Source organism: Taeniopygia guttata, chromosome 8 (genome assembly GCF_048771995.1).
Source record: "Taeniopygia guttata chromosome 8, bTaeGut7.mat, whole genome shotgun sequence".
NCBI classification, from domain to species: domain Eukaryota; kingdom Metazoa; phylum Chordata; class Aves; order Passeriformes; family Estrildidae; genus Taeniopygia; species Taeniopygia guttata.
Window position 1 is genome coordinate 22,536,698 of NC_133033.1, and position 16,666 is coordinate 22,553,363.

The 16,666-nt window shown below is 39.2% G+C and overlaps 1 protein-coding gene across 10 annotated transcripts in view; it reads left to right on the forward strand.

The window, feature by feature from the left end:
- The window catches only part of KCNT2 (potassium sodium-activated channel subfamily T member 2), a 113,935-nt gene extending 102,150 nt beyond the window's left edge, over nucleotides 1–11,785 (forward strand). For 6 of the 10 annotated variants that reach the window (XM_041717910.2, XM_041717909.2, XM_030279389.4 and 3 more), the window contains 4 exons: nucleotides 2,167–2,187; nucleotides 6,094–6,394; nucleotides 8,206–8,290; nucleotides 8,605–11,785. In XM_041717910.2, the coding sequence (XP_041573844.2) occupies nucleotides 2,167–2,187; nucleotides 6,094–6,394; nucleotides 8,206–8,290; nucleotides 8,605–8,716 (519 nt within the window). In that variant the 3' untranslated portion in view covers nucleotides 8,717–11,785. The remainder of the gene's footprint in view (nucleotides 1–2,166; nucleotides 2,188–6,093; nucleotides 6,395–8,205; nucleotides 8,291–8,604) is intronic. The other 4 variants (XM_030279392.4, XM_030279393.4, XM_030279388.4 and 1 more) reach the window with 1 other exon arrangement.
- Nucleotides 11,786–16,666: the final 4,881 nt, after the last annotated feature.

The window sequence follows — 16,666 nt, forward strand, 5'->3', positions numbered from 1 at the left end:
CTGTGCTTTCCTGTGGGTTCCTGCAGGGTGCACGAGGCCTCTGCTGACAGCTGCTGCTCACCCTAACCCAGGCTGAGCCCAGGCTCCAGCAGTGCCAGAGCCAGTGGACACCTGGGAACGGATGGATGGGAGCCAAGGGGCAGCTGGGCACGGCCAGGAGTGAGCTCTGCTCTGACCTGGGTGTGCTCACTAACAGTAGTGTTTGTACCAAACCCTTAACCAGGCCCCCTGGCCCTTTGCCAACAATGCCAGCACTGTGTCTCAAAACCGGTGGCATTTCCCTGCTCACGACACCTTCTAATTCATTCTCTCATTGCTCATTTCTAGTTAGTGTTATTCAAAGTATTCTGGGATCTCTCTAAATTTAGCTGCCAAACAGTGGCAGTATTTTATATATGTATTTCTATGTTTGCCACATAAATGTGTACATTTCTCCATCTCTCCATTTATAAAAAAATGGAAAAATTACTTTTTCCTGACTACTTAATGTACTTTTTTTGTTTGGGCAGCTTTGATTTCTGTCATGTATTATCCATTTGTTTACATGACCATTAGTACTGCCATCTCATTAGACCACAGCTTTAAAATACAACAGTGAGCAACAGCTCTCTTCTGAAATACTCATAGTTTAAACTAATTTCCAAGATAGGTAGTTTATATCTTCTTTTCTATATGTCAGAAAAATATTAGAAAACACTCGGCCATATAATGCTTAATGGGAAGACTTGCTCTTGAAGAAGTACATTTAGCTGAAGATAACTTTATAAAAACGTGATAAAAAGCTGTGCAAGATTCCACCCAGTTCATGGGTGTTTCTCTTTGTGGACCGTCAGTTTTTCTGCAGGTGGCTTTTACAGCTTAGCCAGTGGACTCAGTGACTGCAATAATGTCTTTTGAAATATAGCAGCCTTAACATAATCCATCAAAATCATTTCCTGGAGAAGAATGTAGTCAGCCTCAATGCTAATATGAAATAAAGGTCTCTCACAGCTTTCCACAAAACAGAGAACATACCAGATTTTAAGAATTCATTAAATAAGGATAAGATAAAATTCTTGGCAATGCTTTGTTCTCACATTCAGGGCTGGGTCTTTAACTTCAGGTCCAAAAAAAACAGAATGAGGAGTTCTGCTATTACTTCCCACCAACTTTGACAGGTAATCTCACAAAGAATTTGAGCTAAATCGCGTAGAGGCTTAAGGAAGGGAGGTTGGAGAAACCACCTAGTTAAATTTTCAAATTGTCAGGTGTTGGACATATGTGGAAGTATGGCACTCCTCCTTTATTAAGTGAAGAAAAAGCAGTTGTTGGTCTTTTTAAGCTGAAGATTCTGAATGCAGACCTCCAGTGGTATTTCCACACAAATACTTGTGCAATTTCTTGTTTAGTGAGTCAGAATTTGTACAACCTTTCCCCTCTAGAGAGGGACAGGGAAATCTCCCCTCACCTACCTCTTCCCCAGAATACAAAACATCTTGCTCTGTGTCTGTGGTCTTTGTGGATAGAGACCTACAAGCATGGGTTATCATTTTAGCTTTTCAATACATTAAGCCAGAAGAATGTTGTTGGGTAAGATCTTTAAAATGGAAATAAGAGAAAAGTAGTTCACTCTTTTTATGCAGGAACTATGAACTACTAACCATGAATTTGAAGGTATATAACTCAGAGAACCTTCAACATGATTATCAATTTGAGTTTAAACAGACAAAGAAGCTAAATTTGCACTGCACATACCTGAAAGCTGTGAGGTAACAACACGGGTAACTTGAGTCATGAGGACAAAATATGCTAATATTAATATGTAATATGTATAATTTATCCTTTAGCACTCCCTTTTTCACTATGCAAATGAGAAGCTCTCACTTCATTGACAGATACTTGTAACTTTAAAAATAAAGCAAGTTTTCAGTGACCCAGTAACTAAATAAATCTAGCCTGTAAGTAAGTAAAGTAGTAAGTAACTAAGTAGCAAGTAAATCTAGCCTGCCTCTCCACGACTATCACACCTATGACCCAAACCTTTTCTACTACACTTAAAAAATATAAAAAGAGATACAAAAACCTTTTTCCATTACCTGTATGGCTGCTTTTCTGTCCATATTTGTTTCTTTAGATTCACTTCTGTTTAAATTGTCTTTTGTTTTCTTTTTCCCCTTCCTTTGTCAGTCACGAGAAATGGCTTCACAAGTAAGTATTTGCTTATTGCTTGCCTGTTTCTGTGTGTCCTGGTTGAAGCGAGCCCCACACAGCTGCTGGCTTGCTTGCTCCCCCTGAGGTGGGATGGGGAGAAAACTGAGAGGCTGAAAGGGAGAACTCTCTTGGGCTCAGGTAAAGGAATTTCAATAACTTAAGTAAAAGCTGTGTGGGAAAGCAAAGCCAAGCCAAGAGTTTGCTAAGTTCTGATGGGCAGGGGGTGTTTGGCCATCCTCAGTAAAGCAGGACTCCATCAAGCATCTCATTCCTTCATCTTCCTGCAGCTGTTCCTGCAGAACAAAGCACCCTGGATAAGGGATGTCAGTTTGGTCATTTTGGATCAGGTGTACTGGCTGTGTCCCCTCCCAACTTCTTTTGCTTTCCCCAGCCCACTTGCTGCTGGGGTGGGTGAGGGGCAGAAAATGCCTTGGCTTGGTGTAAGCACCACTCAGCAGTAATGAAAACATCCCCATAATTAACACATTATCATCACAAATCCAAAACACAGTCCCATACAGGCTGCTATGAAGAAATAGCAGAACTACAGCCAGAAATTGTACATTAGGTTCAATTGTGGGAGTGAAATCCGCAGAGAAAATGGAACTGTGCAATGGATCATCCTTGAGTAAATGGATCTTAAAGCAACATTGTTCTGGACACAAACAGCTTGCTAAAATCTGAAAGCTGACAGATGGAATTTCAAAGAAGCCCAGTGGAATTCTTGTTCCTTTTGGGCCTTCTGTTAAATTCTGAAGGTAACAAATCATCTTTACAGTGAAAAGATCATCTGGTAAAAGCCTTAAGCTTACACACATTAAATGCTAGTGGAGCAAACTCCCCACATTTATCACGAAAGGAAAATATGGCTGTACTTAGCAATGGTTTAGACAGCTTTTGGAGCAGAAAAGCATTTCTAGTGCCCTGGATGCCAACAGCATTCTTGGTAGGCAGAGCAGTAAAATTTAGTTAGTATAAAACTTGCAGTAAGGTAAAAATACGGCACTGTTTCAGAATGGAACAGATGAAACTACACCTTCAAACTATTTCACATTTTACACGCAGCTCCCAGGGAGCAGCAAGGCATGGGAGCAAAAATCTAAAGTTAATTGGTGTTTGGTGTTATCATCACAGATATCTCAATCACCATAATCTCAAATATGTGCACTGATGTGTCTGTGACTACATTCCCATTCCTGCCATGTGTTGACCAGCCTAACGTTTAGATTTTAGGGCATGAAACACTCTATTAGAACACCATGCCTGAGTAGGTCACAGCTGTCTGGCAGCACAAGTGAGCAATCACACCCTTCAGGGCACACAGTGGGATATGTGAGACAGGAACCTGCTTTTGAAAAACAAAAAGCAAACAAAACCAAGGGTTTAAAGGCAAGTGTTTCTTCACTGTGTGGCACAGGAGTGACACCATGTCATCCGTTATGCTTCTCATGCAACAGATTTACCTGCTGTGGAACAAGAAAAGAAAATTCCATGAAAACAATCAAGCCTCAAAGCAATGATAGTTATGAAAGTACTTTTAAATGAAGTTTAAGGCTGGTTAAAACAGAGGGGGACACAGAGAAGTACTTTGCACTGGAGTTTTGTCTTTGTGTTTAACAGCTGCCACTGGCAGCACACTTTTATGCTGCTTTTGAAAGCCACTTTGGGTTTTCATTTTGCTTTGTCTTTAAAATTGAATTTTTTCATCTTGTGTACAGCAAAGGGCCATTCTGCACAGCTTTCTCAACAGGCACAATAAAAACTTCATCTTTGCTGAAGTAAATATTTTGCTTTAGCACCCTCCTTTATGCTTTCAGCTCTCACCTATGCTAGTGTTTCAAAACTTCAAGCTAAGGATTTACAGATTCACAGAAACAAAAAACTCGTTCTTTCACATGGCCTCTCCCATTTAATTTCTGGCTCAAAAAGTGACTTACCTCCTGTAGTGATGATGATTGGTCTCTGCCTTTACACCACTGCTATCAGCAAGTCTGGTTATTTGTTTTGTCAAGAGCTTGACAAGTAAAGCTGCCAGTGCAAGCAGGAAGAAAGGCAAAACAAGACCATCCTCTACACTCAGTTTTGTATCAGATTTGTTAATACCAAAAAGCTCCTTCCTACCCATAAGTAGCACCTTTTCCTATGGAATGTACTCTACCTGCCTTAGTCCTTGCTGTAAAATGCTCACAAACCCAAAATGACAGTCTAACAAACAACAAAATCAAATTGCATTTTTGTTCAAAAAGATCCAGGTTCTCTCTTCTTCCCTAACATCAGCGGAGTCAGTAACAAAACTTCAAAAAATCAGCTTGTTCAAAAAAAAAAAAAAAAAGAAATCCCTTTTCTATTGCAGACTAAGCTGAAGAGCCTCAATAAATTAGCTGGTCTTTACTTGAGGCTTATTGCAAGATCCTAGTCTAGAATATTAAAAATGTGATTTTACTTGAAGTGCTACAAGATCAACATCTGTAGTTCATTTTAATTACGGAGTTTGATTGTTTTGCTGTTTGATTGGGTTGGTTTGTTGCTTTTTTCTTTTACACAGATAAAAACTAGTTTGTATAAAAGTGAAAAATACAAGTATCTTTCACACTGCATCCAGCTTACTCATATAAAATACTGTTTTATAGACCCCAGAAACCTCACAGATTGTGGTGAGCCTCTTACAGAAAGGTTGTATTCAGCACTGATGAGGTCAACAGAATATTGCTTTCAGATTTCATAACATGAAATGGGAAAGGGGGCCTGAAGTAGGAAAAGGACATTCAGTAGTTCTTCTGTTAAATTTGGTTTAGTCACTGATCTCTACCAGCATATTCTGAGGGGATTCACACAAACTTAGCCTGTTCATTTACATAATCTTTGTTTTATACATCATAAATTTATTTATTTTAAACACTCAGATTGAAATCTGTGACCAGTAACTTGGTAATGTGCTTGTACTGACACCATCAAGGACTTCGACTTATGTCAATAAAAGACATTCAAATGGCACAAGAGGAACTCAGGATTCTTAAGGAAGTGGTTTTGAAACTAGAACTTAAACTACTCATTAAATCTAAAATACACATTGAAAACATTTATCTTAACAAAAGTTATCTTTTGAATTCTTTCATTTTATGTTCTCTAGTAACTTCTGTATGTTAGAAGTGCACCTGTAGTCCATCCACCTGTGTTATTTCAGTACTTGTACATGCACATACCATTGGTCTTACTTGGGTGGCATAAGGAAAACAGAGCAACAGATTTTGGCTATTAATTATGGGGGGGATTTGTCTCTACATGAGTAATATCACTGTTCTTTATGGTAGGAATCAATCACTGCTTTCACAAGAGGTGCCCTGAGTCACACTGAAGGTTATGCGTCCTAATTTCATGTGTGCTGGAAGGTCAGGAAGAGCTGGGAATTTGAGAGACAGTTAATAGGCATGTTGTACCTGTGGTCATAAGAGCGTACTGAAAACAGTGCAGCCAAAGTTGAACCATTACTTAATGAATCCACAACACACATGTAAAAAGCAGTTACACAACTTAGATTCCTGAAAATATGTGGAATGGGAAGAAAGTAATTCAGAATTGATTCCTGGATTTAGGAAGGGCAATATCAGAAGGCTGAATTTGCTTTTCTCAGAATCACAGTGCAGTTGGGCAGAAAATAACACTTACCTGCCTTTGCACTTGATAAAAGTATTTATATTATAAATGAGCTTTTTACATGAAAAGTCAAAGTCTAGTAAAGGGTGCCCAGTTCAGGAACACTTGCTAAGTACAAAGAGCTGAATCCCCTCAGCGCCATTGCAGCCAAACCCCATATCCAGCTGCACTGTCAGAAAAAGGAGAGAACATCTTCATCCTCTTCCATCTAATACAGCCCTTCATCTCTCTTGTCCTTTTCCTTTCAAGTCTCAAATCTCCATCAGCGTGGAGGAATGGGAGGACACCAAAGACACCAAAGAGCAGTTCAGCTGCCGCGGCAATCACCGGAACTCAACATCCAGTGACCAGTCCGACCACCCGCTGCTGCGGAGGAAGAGCATGCAGTGGGCACGGCGCCTGAGCAGGAGGGCCCCCAGGCACTCTGCTAAAACTGCTGAGAAGATCAACCAGCAGAGGATGAACCTCTACAGGAGGTCAGAAAGGCAGGAGCTCGCTGAACTCGTGAAGAACAGAATGAAGCACCTGGGCCTTTCTCCAGCAGGATACGGTACCACTGTACAGTACTTCAATAGCAACATTAGCATGGTGCAAGGTGGACTTATTTGTAAGAAATTATGGAGCCAAAACCAAAATACCAAGCTTATGATAGTGCTTTTTGTTTTGTTGGTTTATGTTTGGGTTGTTTGGTTTTAATTTACCAAGAGTAACTTGGAGTGGTTTTAGTGCATTCTATTATCAGCCATTCCTATGCTGAGATGGAAGGCCCACAAGGCAGCATGTCAGTCACATTTATATTTAGTAGATGATATGTGCATGCTGAATTTATAAACATTCCCCAGTCATTGAACTGCTGCACCGTATTTCACAAAGCTCTTGAAATGAAGATGAAGACAGGGCTGTTGTGAAGTTCACTCATATAGCAAGGTGGGGAGTTGTTTATGTGTGAAGGATATTGCATTTTCCCCGCAATTTTCAAAAATAATGCCAAGTTATCATATGAAAGTCATTTTTAGAAAGCATGTTTCACTAGGTCTTTAGATGCCATTTTTATCCATCAAATCATTCTCCAGCAAGGCTGATGTTAGGTTGCTTTTTAATATATAGGATTGTTTTGGAGTTTTTTAAGCTATGGACAGGAGCACTGTAGCACTTTTTAGACATGAACCATAACTGCCTAGGTTGCCTTTCTCTGGCCTTGGCCCTGTAGCATTTTGGGTGGAAACCCAGGACGATAGGTTCTAATTTTCTAGAAACACCAGGCATTTCTAGATATGTAAATACGGTCTTTATTCCACACTCCATCTGAATAATTTCTATGCCTTCTTTCTTAATGTTTCTATACAACTCTCTGCAGAAAGATTTAGGGGCTTCACGGGCCACAATAACATTTGATCAAACAAAAAAATGTTATGTAAATTGAATTCTTATTTATATTAATAACAAGAAAACTTTTATGTATTCCTGCTTTTTTTTCTTTTTCAAATCCTAGTTAAAAGCCAAAAATACATACTCATTTCATTACTCAAATTTAGGACTATTGGATACCATGTACAAAGCAGCAAAATCTTGATAGCTAAATGCCTTATCTGATTACATTTATCTGAGTCTGAGGTATACATTTTCCTAAAAAGCTAAAGAGGATTTAACACAGAAGCACCGCCTCTCCTCTTTAGTCTGATAGGATTAAAACCAGTCTCACTGCAGCAGCCCAAGGAGTTTGCCAAGAGAAAATGATACGTAAGACATTGCAATGGCAGCTACAAAAGTGTAGCTTAAACCTTAAAAGTAAAAATTATCAGCCTTAATTTCAACCCATCATTAGGAGAACAGTTAAAAATGCAAGAAACATACCAATTTCCATTTATATAGCCTTCACATTTCAAGCCCTTGACACAAAGGATAAAAGGGAAGTGCTTCCTAGGTGAATACAAAAATGAAAAAAAGGTTTATATTGACCAAATCTCGAAATGGATGAGAATGCCATACACCTGCATTTAACCTTGGTCATCATTTGAACTTGATGCCAGCCAAGCACAGGAGTCCCTGCTCACCAAAAACTTACCTAAGCTGCAGGACAAATTGGTAAATCACAATGAAATTGGGTTACATTCAAATTGCTATGACTGAAAAAACCAGAAGATTTTTAAAACATTAGGAAACAGGATGTTTTTACAGCTGATAACTCAAAAGATTGCAATGTCAGGTAGTTTCCATATGAGTACAGTTGAAAAGAAATTGCTAAACTTATTTGAAATCACTCTGACACCAGACACTTTTTTGCAGCTCTATGAACTTTCATCAAGTTAACATGTCAGAAGTAATGCTCCTCACAATACTTTTTTTCCCCCTGTCCTCTAGATGAAATGAATGATCATCAGAACACCCTTTCCTACATCCTGATCAACCCTTCTCCAGATACAAGATTAGAGCTGAATGATATAGTGTAAGTTAAAGCACACACATAAAAAAAAAAAGACTTATATTTAAAGTAACACCAAATTATACTACATATGTATATACTTAAAATACACATATAAATATATAATACATATATTTGTAATGTTGTTACCTTGTCATCCTCCTCTAACTCTGTATTTTAAATTAAAAAAAATCTAACCCATGCTACCACAGGAACTAAACCAAGCTCCTTCAAATTAAGTCTAAGTCTTGCTCAGGTCTTTTCAACATTACACCTGTATGTACTTACCCTGGCTTGCACCACGTTGTTTTAGTAACAGCTGTGATTTCTATTTGTAGATACTTAATCCGACCCGATCCATTGACTTATGTTCCAAATGCTGGACCCAGCCGAAAGGACAGCTTCTGCAATACAGTGGGACAAGACACCAGGGAGGAGACACAACTTTGATATGTAACTCACCACCAAATTCAGAGACAGTTTTACACACATGTTGTTTCCACTAACCATTTTGCAAACCGAGTGGTATATTTTATTCAGATTTTGGAAACAAAATGACAGTGGGTAAGTGACCAAATGCAGAAATGTGGTGCCTAGAAACTCTGATTTCAGGGATTGTCAGGTCTGTGGCCTGTTCAGTATGGTAGTTGAACATTATCAGCCTAACAGAATGATGACACCTGTTGCTATTTAATCCATATGAACAAATGTCAGATTCCACCATGTTTTGCTTAGATGCTCTTAAGCATATTTAGGTGGCATCATGTCAGTGACTGAGCTTCTGACCAACATCAGATTATCTGATGCCCACAGAGAGACAATGCCTGATTTGTAGTAGCAAATATGTTAATACCTAAAGCTGCAAACAAGGCTTTGTGTGTCAAGAATTCAGTCTTTGAAATAATTTTCAATCTCAGCCTGCTGCCCATTTTTATTAGCACAGATTAGTTTCAGTACCTGTATTTTAGCCTCCAGGACCTGGGTTTTTGTTCCTTGGGTTTACACAGATCAGGGTGAATGACACAACCTGGTCACACTGCAGAGGTTGAGATTGAGACACATAAACGAAAGAAGAGTCCAGCTGCAGGAAAGTCCCTCTCATTGCACACAGGCAGCCCTCCCAATACTGGCAAAAAACTGGGAAGTTACTGTGTGAAGCTGCATACAGTGGTAGCTCAGGTGAAACACAAGCCTTTGAACCTTGGTGGGTTTTTCTATAGAAACCTGAGTAGATTATAACACAAAAGTGAGAGCAACCCTCTAGGGAATGATTCCTACAACAAGCCCATAACATTTTCATGACTATGCCAGAACTACAGTTTGCCCATAGCATTTCATGCCTAGTCATTCAGAATACCCAAAAATGATAAATTTTTACATGAAATTATGTATCTCATTGAAGATTAAAGAAATTTATAACCCATACCACAAAATGAATGTAACTCCACATAGTGTGAAAAAGCATTATGGATGTAAAACCTCTGCTTCGGCATTGATGTACACAAGAAAACATCTATTCGTGTAAGAAGCAACTGCAATGGGTCACGTTTTCTACAGAATTGAGTATGTCTGTCAATGATCTTCCAAGATCATTGTCACAAAAGGGGAAGAACATACTTCAGGTTTTAAACCCCATTCTGTTACAAGTGTCCACATAGAACCAAGTAATTTTGCAGGTAGTCTAATATGGAAAAAAATATTATTCTATGAACTCCCTTGATGTTCTATTTGTTTAAAAAAAAATGAGTCAAAACAGTTTTTATTCTCTTCTATATTAATTGGTAGAAGTACATTCTATTTCTGAAACAGAAACCACAACCAAGTTGCCAGTAAGCAACTCCTGGATGTGAGTGTGTTTATCAGCGTTGTAAGGATATTGAAATCAAGTCATATTCATATTAGGAATGACAACAAATCTGCTTTTACTTCCTGCCCTCCTCTTAATGATTCCAAGGTTTAACAATTCAGTGGTTCTGCTTAGAGTCCATTATTGTTCAGTGCTTTTCCACACTTGACTCATTCACTAGTTTATTCACAGATAAAGTATTTCAAATGTGCACTGTGGGAAACAAAGAATTGAAACAGCTGCACAGACTGAAGTCTACATTATTTCAGAAAGAAAAAGAAACAGTATATGGTACAGGATCTTGTCCAAGACCTGTCATAGAAGTTCCCCAGAAGAGTTTGCATGTGCAGTGTGAATAACTTTTCTATTTTTAATACCTTCAGGGAGAAGACTATTCCAGTTGAATATTTTTTTAAAAAATACAAATTTCCTAAAAATGTTCGTTCCAAACCATTAGAAGGATCTGTTGTTGCATACTGAAGGCTTCTCTAATGGAGTCTCAAGAAGGCAGAGAGGTTTCCAGAGCATGGCTATCCTCCAGCAGGCAAGCTGGATACTCTGCTTTTAGCCTGAGTCACAGTTCACAGGAATTCCTGTGTGTGTATAGCACACACCACTGATTTAAGGACTCTCTGCCAAATGGGTCCATAGCAAGGGCTTGAGTCCTCACATTTAACAGCCCATAAAGCAGCAGAAACAAGCAGTCAGGTGTGTCCATTTGCCCACTTAACTCAGCAGAATTGCTGCTCGGCTAGATTGGAATAGTGGCATCTAATGTGACCTGGTATTTCTCCAGGCTTAATGAATTTCTAATTGCTCATTAGCCCCAGAAGATTTGCTAAAGCAAACACAAAGACATCTGGAGACACTTGGAGTCCCTAAAATGCAAGGCAATCTCTGTAAGCCAAACAGTTCTCTTCAAAATCTGGAAGACAAGCAAGGTAGTAAAAACTAATAACAGCTGATGAAACAGAAGTTCTAATAACTCATGAATAATGTACCACAAAGCTCAGCCATTCAGAATAATGCTGTCTTTCATGTTGAAAGCAGAACAGGTTTGCTTCCTCTGGAATATCTTCACAGACAGACTGCATTCTAGTGGGATTTCAATCTTACAAGACCAGCTTAAGCACCACTACATTAACCCTGAATGAGACAGTATGCACAGTCCCTCAGTGGCCAGGGAGGTGATTCTTTAATGGTCATCCCACAGGCAATCATGTTCACACACTTCTTTCTCATCATAATTATAAGAAATGCAGCCCAAGCCTAACTGGACTGGAGACTGACTGAGGAACAGGAGTCTCAAGACTCAGTGCTGGAGAAGGGATGATGAAATTCTAGAATGAGCAGGGTCAAATGACTTGATCAGAAGAGTTTGAGCAGGCAAGAGTTCACTCAGTAGAGGGAGATGTGGAGCTGTGAAAAAAAGATTATTTCTCTCTATGCTAACTCTGTGTATTTTTCCTCCTGGCTCACTTCTATCAACAAGCCAAAGATGGTCCTCTTCCCCAGTACTGCCTTAGCACAGCCTAAGCAGTTTGGTACCCAGAGAGGGAAGTGCTAGCTGATAATAATTGCTTCATTCTCAAGGGAATTTCCAGCAAAGTCAGACCTACCTATGAAATTGTGTTACCTAGTCTGCAATAAAAAAGTCACAAGAACTCTTTCAATGGCATGCAGTGTGTTTCCTTAACTGTTTCACTCCAATTCTACAAGACATATGAATTCATGTACAAAGTAAAAAGCATAAAGTTCTTGAGGTTTTAAAACCTGCGGTGGAATGAATTACTGAAGTTGTGAAATTTTGTCCCAGAAATTAACAGAGTGGTTATTTCCCAGCATAGATACTTTCTCTCTCACAAAAAACTTTATACCACAACTACAGTTAGACAACTTCCTAGTACACAAATGCATATTACTAAATGTTACACCTCTTTATTTACTGATGCACCAAAAAAAGCTAAAGAACAAATAAATGTTAGGCTTTAGCAGTGGAGGAAAACTGAAATGACATCAAATGCAGCAGAGGTAACACACAATTCTCTAGTTTCTAGAGAGTTAGGGCTGAAAGCAGCCATTCTGTAACTTTGGAACACTGACATGAGATTTTGCAGCATTGAATTCTGCTTGATATCCAATGGAAACCAGCCACTAAAATCTGGAAATGAATTAATAACATGAAGCAGCTCTATGCAGGTACCTCGATTTGTACATCAAAGTTATAAAAATACTTCTTCAAGGCAGTGCTATAAATGTGGAATTTATAAAACAAAGCAATATAGGTAAAATATGGTTGTATATTCTTGATATTCTATTAGAAGCAGCCCTACCCACCTTGAAACAGATGTACAATGAATAAATGTCTAAAGAGCAGCCCTTCAAAATTTCAGCCACTGTTCCTTGTGCTTGGTACAGAGTATGCATTGCAGTGATACAGGAAAAGAGTTAATAATTCATATCAGGTTATGAGAGATGACCCAGATTTTGCTTATTTTCATTTTCTGAAGTTAATTGAAAATATTAATGATAGTATTGTTATATACTTAATTATTGCCTCCACTGCCAATGCAAGGATGTCAGTAATGGTAATTCAACACAAATATAAACTTCTAAGAAGCTTAAAAAGGCAAATATTTCTACTTCATTAAGTAAAAACACAAGCATTTGACATTCTTGTGAGCTAAATTTTCTACAAAATTTAGACTTTAAACTGTTATGATTTGGAACTGGCCCATGCCAACCAGCAGAGAGACTGGGAGGTAAAGTATGGAAATGACAGGGTAAGTACTACTTCATGTGCACGAGGTATCTCAGACAAATTGGGGCATCCTGAATAGGGATGCAGAAGCACAGGGCTCTGGTACCTTTAAAGCACACAGGTACAACATTAATTATTTGACTAATCACTAATACCCACAACACAAATTACTGATCACAGGAAAACGTCTCTAGATTACTTCTATTTCTTTTATCCTTTCACCAGTATGGGCTGGCTGATGAACTGGTTCATTTTTCTGACAAGTCTATAGCTTTTAATAGTTTTAGGTTTGGTATTTATTCCTGCTAGGAGTTATAAACTCTCACTGCTTACATAACGGCACATTGGTGTTGCAGACTCCACAGACTGCAAACAAAAGCGAGGAATTAGTATCTTTATAGCCTTTTATTTGTACAGCTGGCAAGTCTCTGGTAATGCATGTTAATGACTATGCTGCTTGTGCACTCAGCTTCAGGCCGTGGTGAAGCCTCTATTACCTTATCTTATACAATCATGGAATCATTAGGGTTGGAAAATACCTCCAAGATCTTTTAGTCCAGCCTTTCATCAAGCACCTCCATGCCAACTAAACCACAGCACTGAGTGCCACATGTCACGTCCTGTCATTTCTTGGGATAGCTCCAGCAATGGTGACTCCACGACTTCTTTGGGCAGCCTGTTCAAATGATTGACAGCTCTTTCTATGAAGAAATTATTCCTGATGGCCAGCCTGAACCTCCCCTGGTGCAGCTTGAGGCCATTTCCTCTCATCCTGTCTCTGGCTGCCTGGGAGATGAAACCAACCACCTTTATATAACCCCTTTCCTCCAGCTGTAGGGTGTGATAGGGTCTCCCCTGAGCCTCCTTTCCTCCAGGCTCCTCATCACACCTCTGCTTCAGGACCTTCACCAGCTCGGTTGTCCTTTCTGGACTCACTGCAGCATCTCAGAAGTCTTCCATGGACTGGGGGGCTCAGAGCTGGACATAGGATTTGAGGTAAGACTTCACCAGTGCTGGGTACAGAGGGACAATCCCTTCCCTGGTCCTGCTGGCTGCACTATCCCTGATAAAAGCCAGGATGCCCTTGGCCTTCTTGGCCACCTGGGCACATGCTGGTTCTTGGTCAGCCAGCACTCCAAGTCCTTTTCTGCGGGGTCTGCATCTTCAGAAATTACTGAATAACCTGGAGAACTTTATTGCCATCCAGGTAATAGGAGAACATGTAAGAGTTGGGTTTGTTTGGTTTTTCTCACCTTCACGGGTTGTTACTGCACAACTATGCATGACATGATGTTCAACACCGAGGTAAAGGGAACAGATTTCAGAGTCTTTGTGGAGGAAAAATCCTTTGAATTCAACCTAATAAAAAACCCAGGCACCTGATTCAGGATGTCCATGGACCTTGAAAGTTATTATTACACAGATGTTCTGTTCCTACTAAGAAAACATCTGCTGCTTTGACCATTGTCAAAGAAAGTTCCTAGGATGCTCCAGAATGGACTTTCTCTTCTAACACGTGTTTCGTCTCTTGCAGTTTCCCAAAAGAGCATGTGCTCATGTGGCTCAGTGTGATGAGATGTGATTATTTCATTGTACACAAAAGGAGAAAATGGGACCTTGTGTATGTTAAACAGTGAATAAGGAGTTGGTACTATTTCTACTCCCTTTGCATTAAGACAAAACCTTAGGTAAACATCTTCCAAATGTATATATTTAATCATTAAAGAAGTGTTTACGGTATTTGCAGCCAGGTCTCTAGAAAAGATGTAGCCAGTTCCTGAACAATAAAACAGATAACAGAATTGCCTGTTATCTGGCAATTCTTCTGATATGTATAATTTACTGGCTTTATGCCAAACAGGGCTGTGCCCTGTCATTAAATGGCCTGTGAAATAATTCTGTGTGGGAGAGGCCTGAGGAGGTTTTCAATCAGGTGCATTGTGTTGACAAAATTGTCACTGTCTGTCCTCACAGCAAACCTGGTGTCACTGCAGTAAGAGGCCACCCAGCTCATGCCCATCAAAGTTTTAAGAGTGAAGTTGCTGTGAGTGTCCAGGGAGTCCTGCTGGATGATACTGTGATACTGCTTGCTTTCTCTCAGCAGAACGTCCCCATTGGCAGCCCTGGTCTCGCTGCCAAGCGTGAGCAGCCGAACGGCGTCAGCGCCCGGAACCGCGGCTTCGCTCCCCCAGCTCTGTCGGATGGCTTTGGGCTGAAGTTCAGCTGCTGTTGTGAGATCAGCAATACCAAGAAAGGTGTTTTATCTTCACACTTCTCTTCGTCATTAATAATGAGTGCATATGACTGTGGCTTTATTTCCATTTCTCATTTTCACGTGGTAGTTCTCCTAAGATTTGTTTGAAATTTATTAATATTTTTCCAAGTAAACTCTTTTCAATTTCCATGTGAAGATCAGTGCTTTTAGGTAGGGCAGCAAGGTGACGAGAAGTATAAGAATAGGTAATCAAAGATATTGGTGTAAAAGAGATGGTGAAAACCTGGAAAAAGACTTCTCTTGTTGTATTCCATAAGAGAGAAGAATCCACTAGAGTAGCTCATGTTGGCAGCTGTAAGAGGATGCACAAGAAGCACAGATATTTTATCAGAAGAGCAGCTAATTTGGAATTGTTTTCCTCTGTGACACAAAGATAAAAGCTGCCTTCAGGCTTCTGATTCTTCAGAATTCCTTTCATTTTGGTATTGTTAAAAGAATCCTATTATTTCATTTTAGAATAAATTGCAAACATTTTTATCAAAGACAAAAAAAAAATTAAAAATTTCTTTGTTAAATTTTCAGACTTTTCTTCCTAAGAGAAATACAGTATGATAAAAACAGTAAGAAACAAATGAAACTAAACAAATACACTATTAATTTCATCAGCTAGAACAGAAATTATTCAGACCTATATTTAAATATTGAAATAGATGTAACATATAAAGACATTTTAACTTCCTGTAGGCTTTACAAAAAGTTATCACATAATTGAATCATCCAAAGTTAATGAAATATTTTGATTGATTATGGATTTGTAGCATTGGAGGCTATTATGATAAATCAAAAATTTGATGCATGGCTGAAAGTGATTGTCTAGGCTCTATAAAGCATTAAGTGCAGACAGACTCTGAGATTAAGTGTCCCCTGCCAGCTACTGTCTCTGTAAAGAATTCCTGAAACAACTGTCAGTCTAGAGCCATACATTTCAAATGGCTTCAGCTAAAGGATCCCATCCTCCCATACTGCAGACAGGTAAAGTATAAATACTGGATCTGTGCACATACTGTAGCTTTGGGTACTTCTTTGTGATTGCCATAATAGCCAGTTTCAAATTTTGGCTTCCTTCAATGAAACAATCCAGAAATTTGTCTAAGCCTTGGAGATGCTCCACAGTTTGCAGGAAGAAGAAGATAATCACATGTATCCCTCACACCATGAGCTGCTAACACCCAAGGATGCTACCTAGAGAGAAGGGCAAGGTAACTGTGTTCAAGTCCTTTTCTGGTCTCTGAAGGTCTCTACATGTATTTGAAAGGGAGATGCAAAAGTATAGTAAATCAGTTTTTTTTTTTCAGATTTTTGTGCCAAAACTATTTAACAGATGCAATGTGTATCTCACAAACAGCAAAATTAAACACTTCTTGCCATCATCTTTGAAACTGTAGATTCATCTCAGTCATACAAGCATGTGGTTTTTCTCGTAGATTCTTTAGTAGTTTCTTGCTGTTCCACAAAGAAACAGCAGATTTAGGAGGACTGAAATAATCAGGAATCCTGCCTCTGTTCCCATGGAGAATC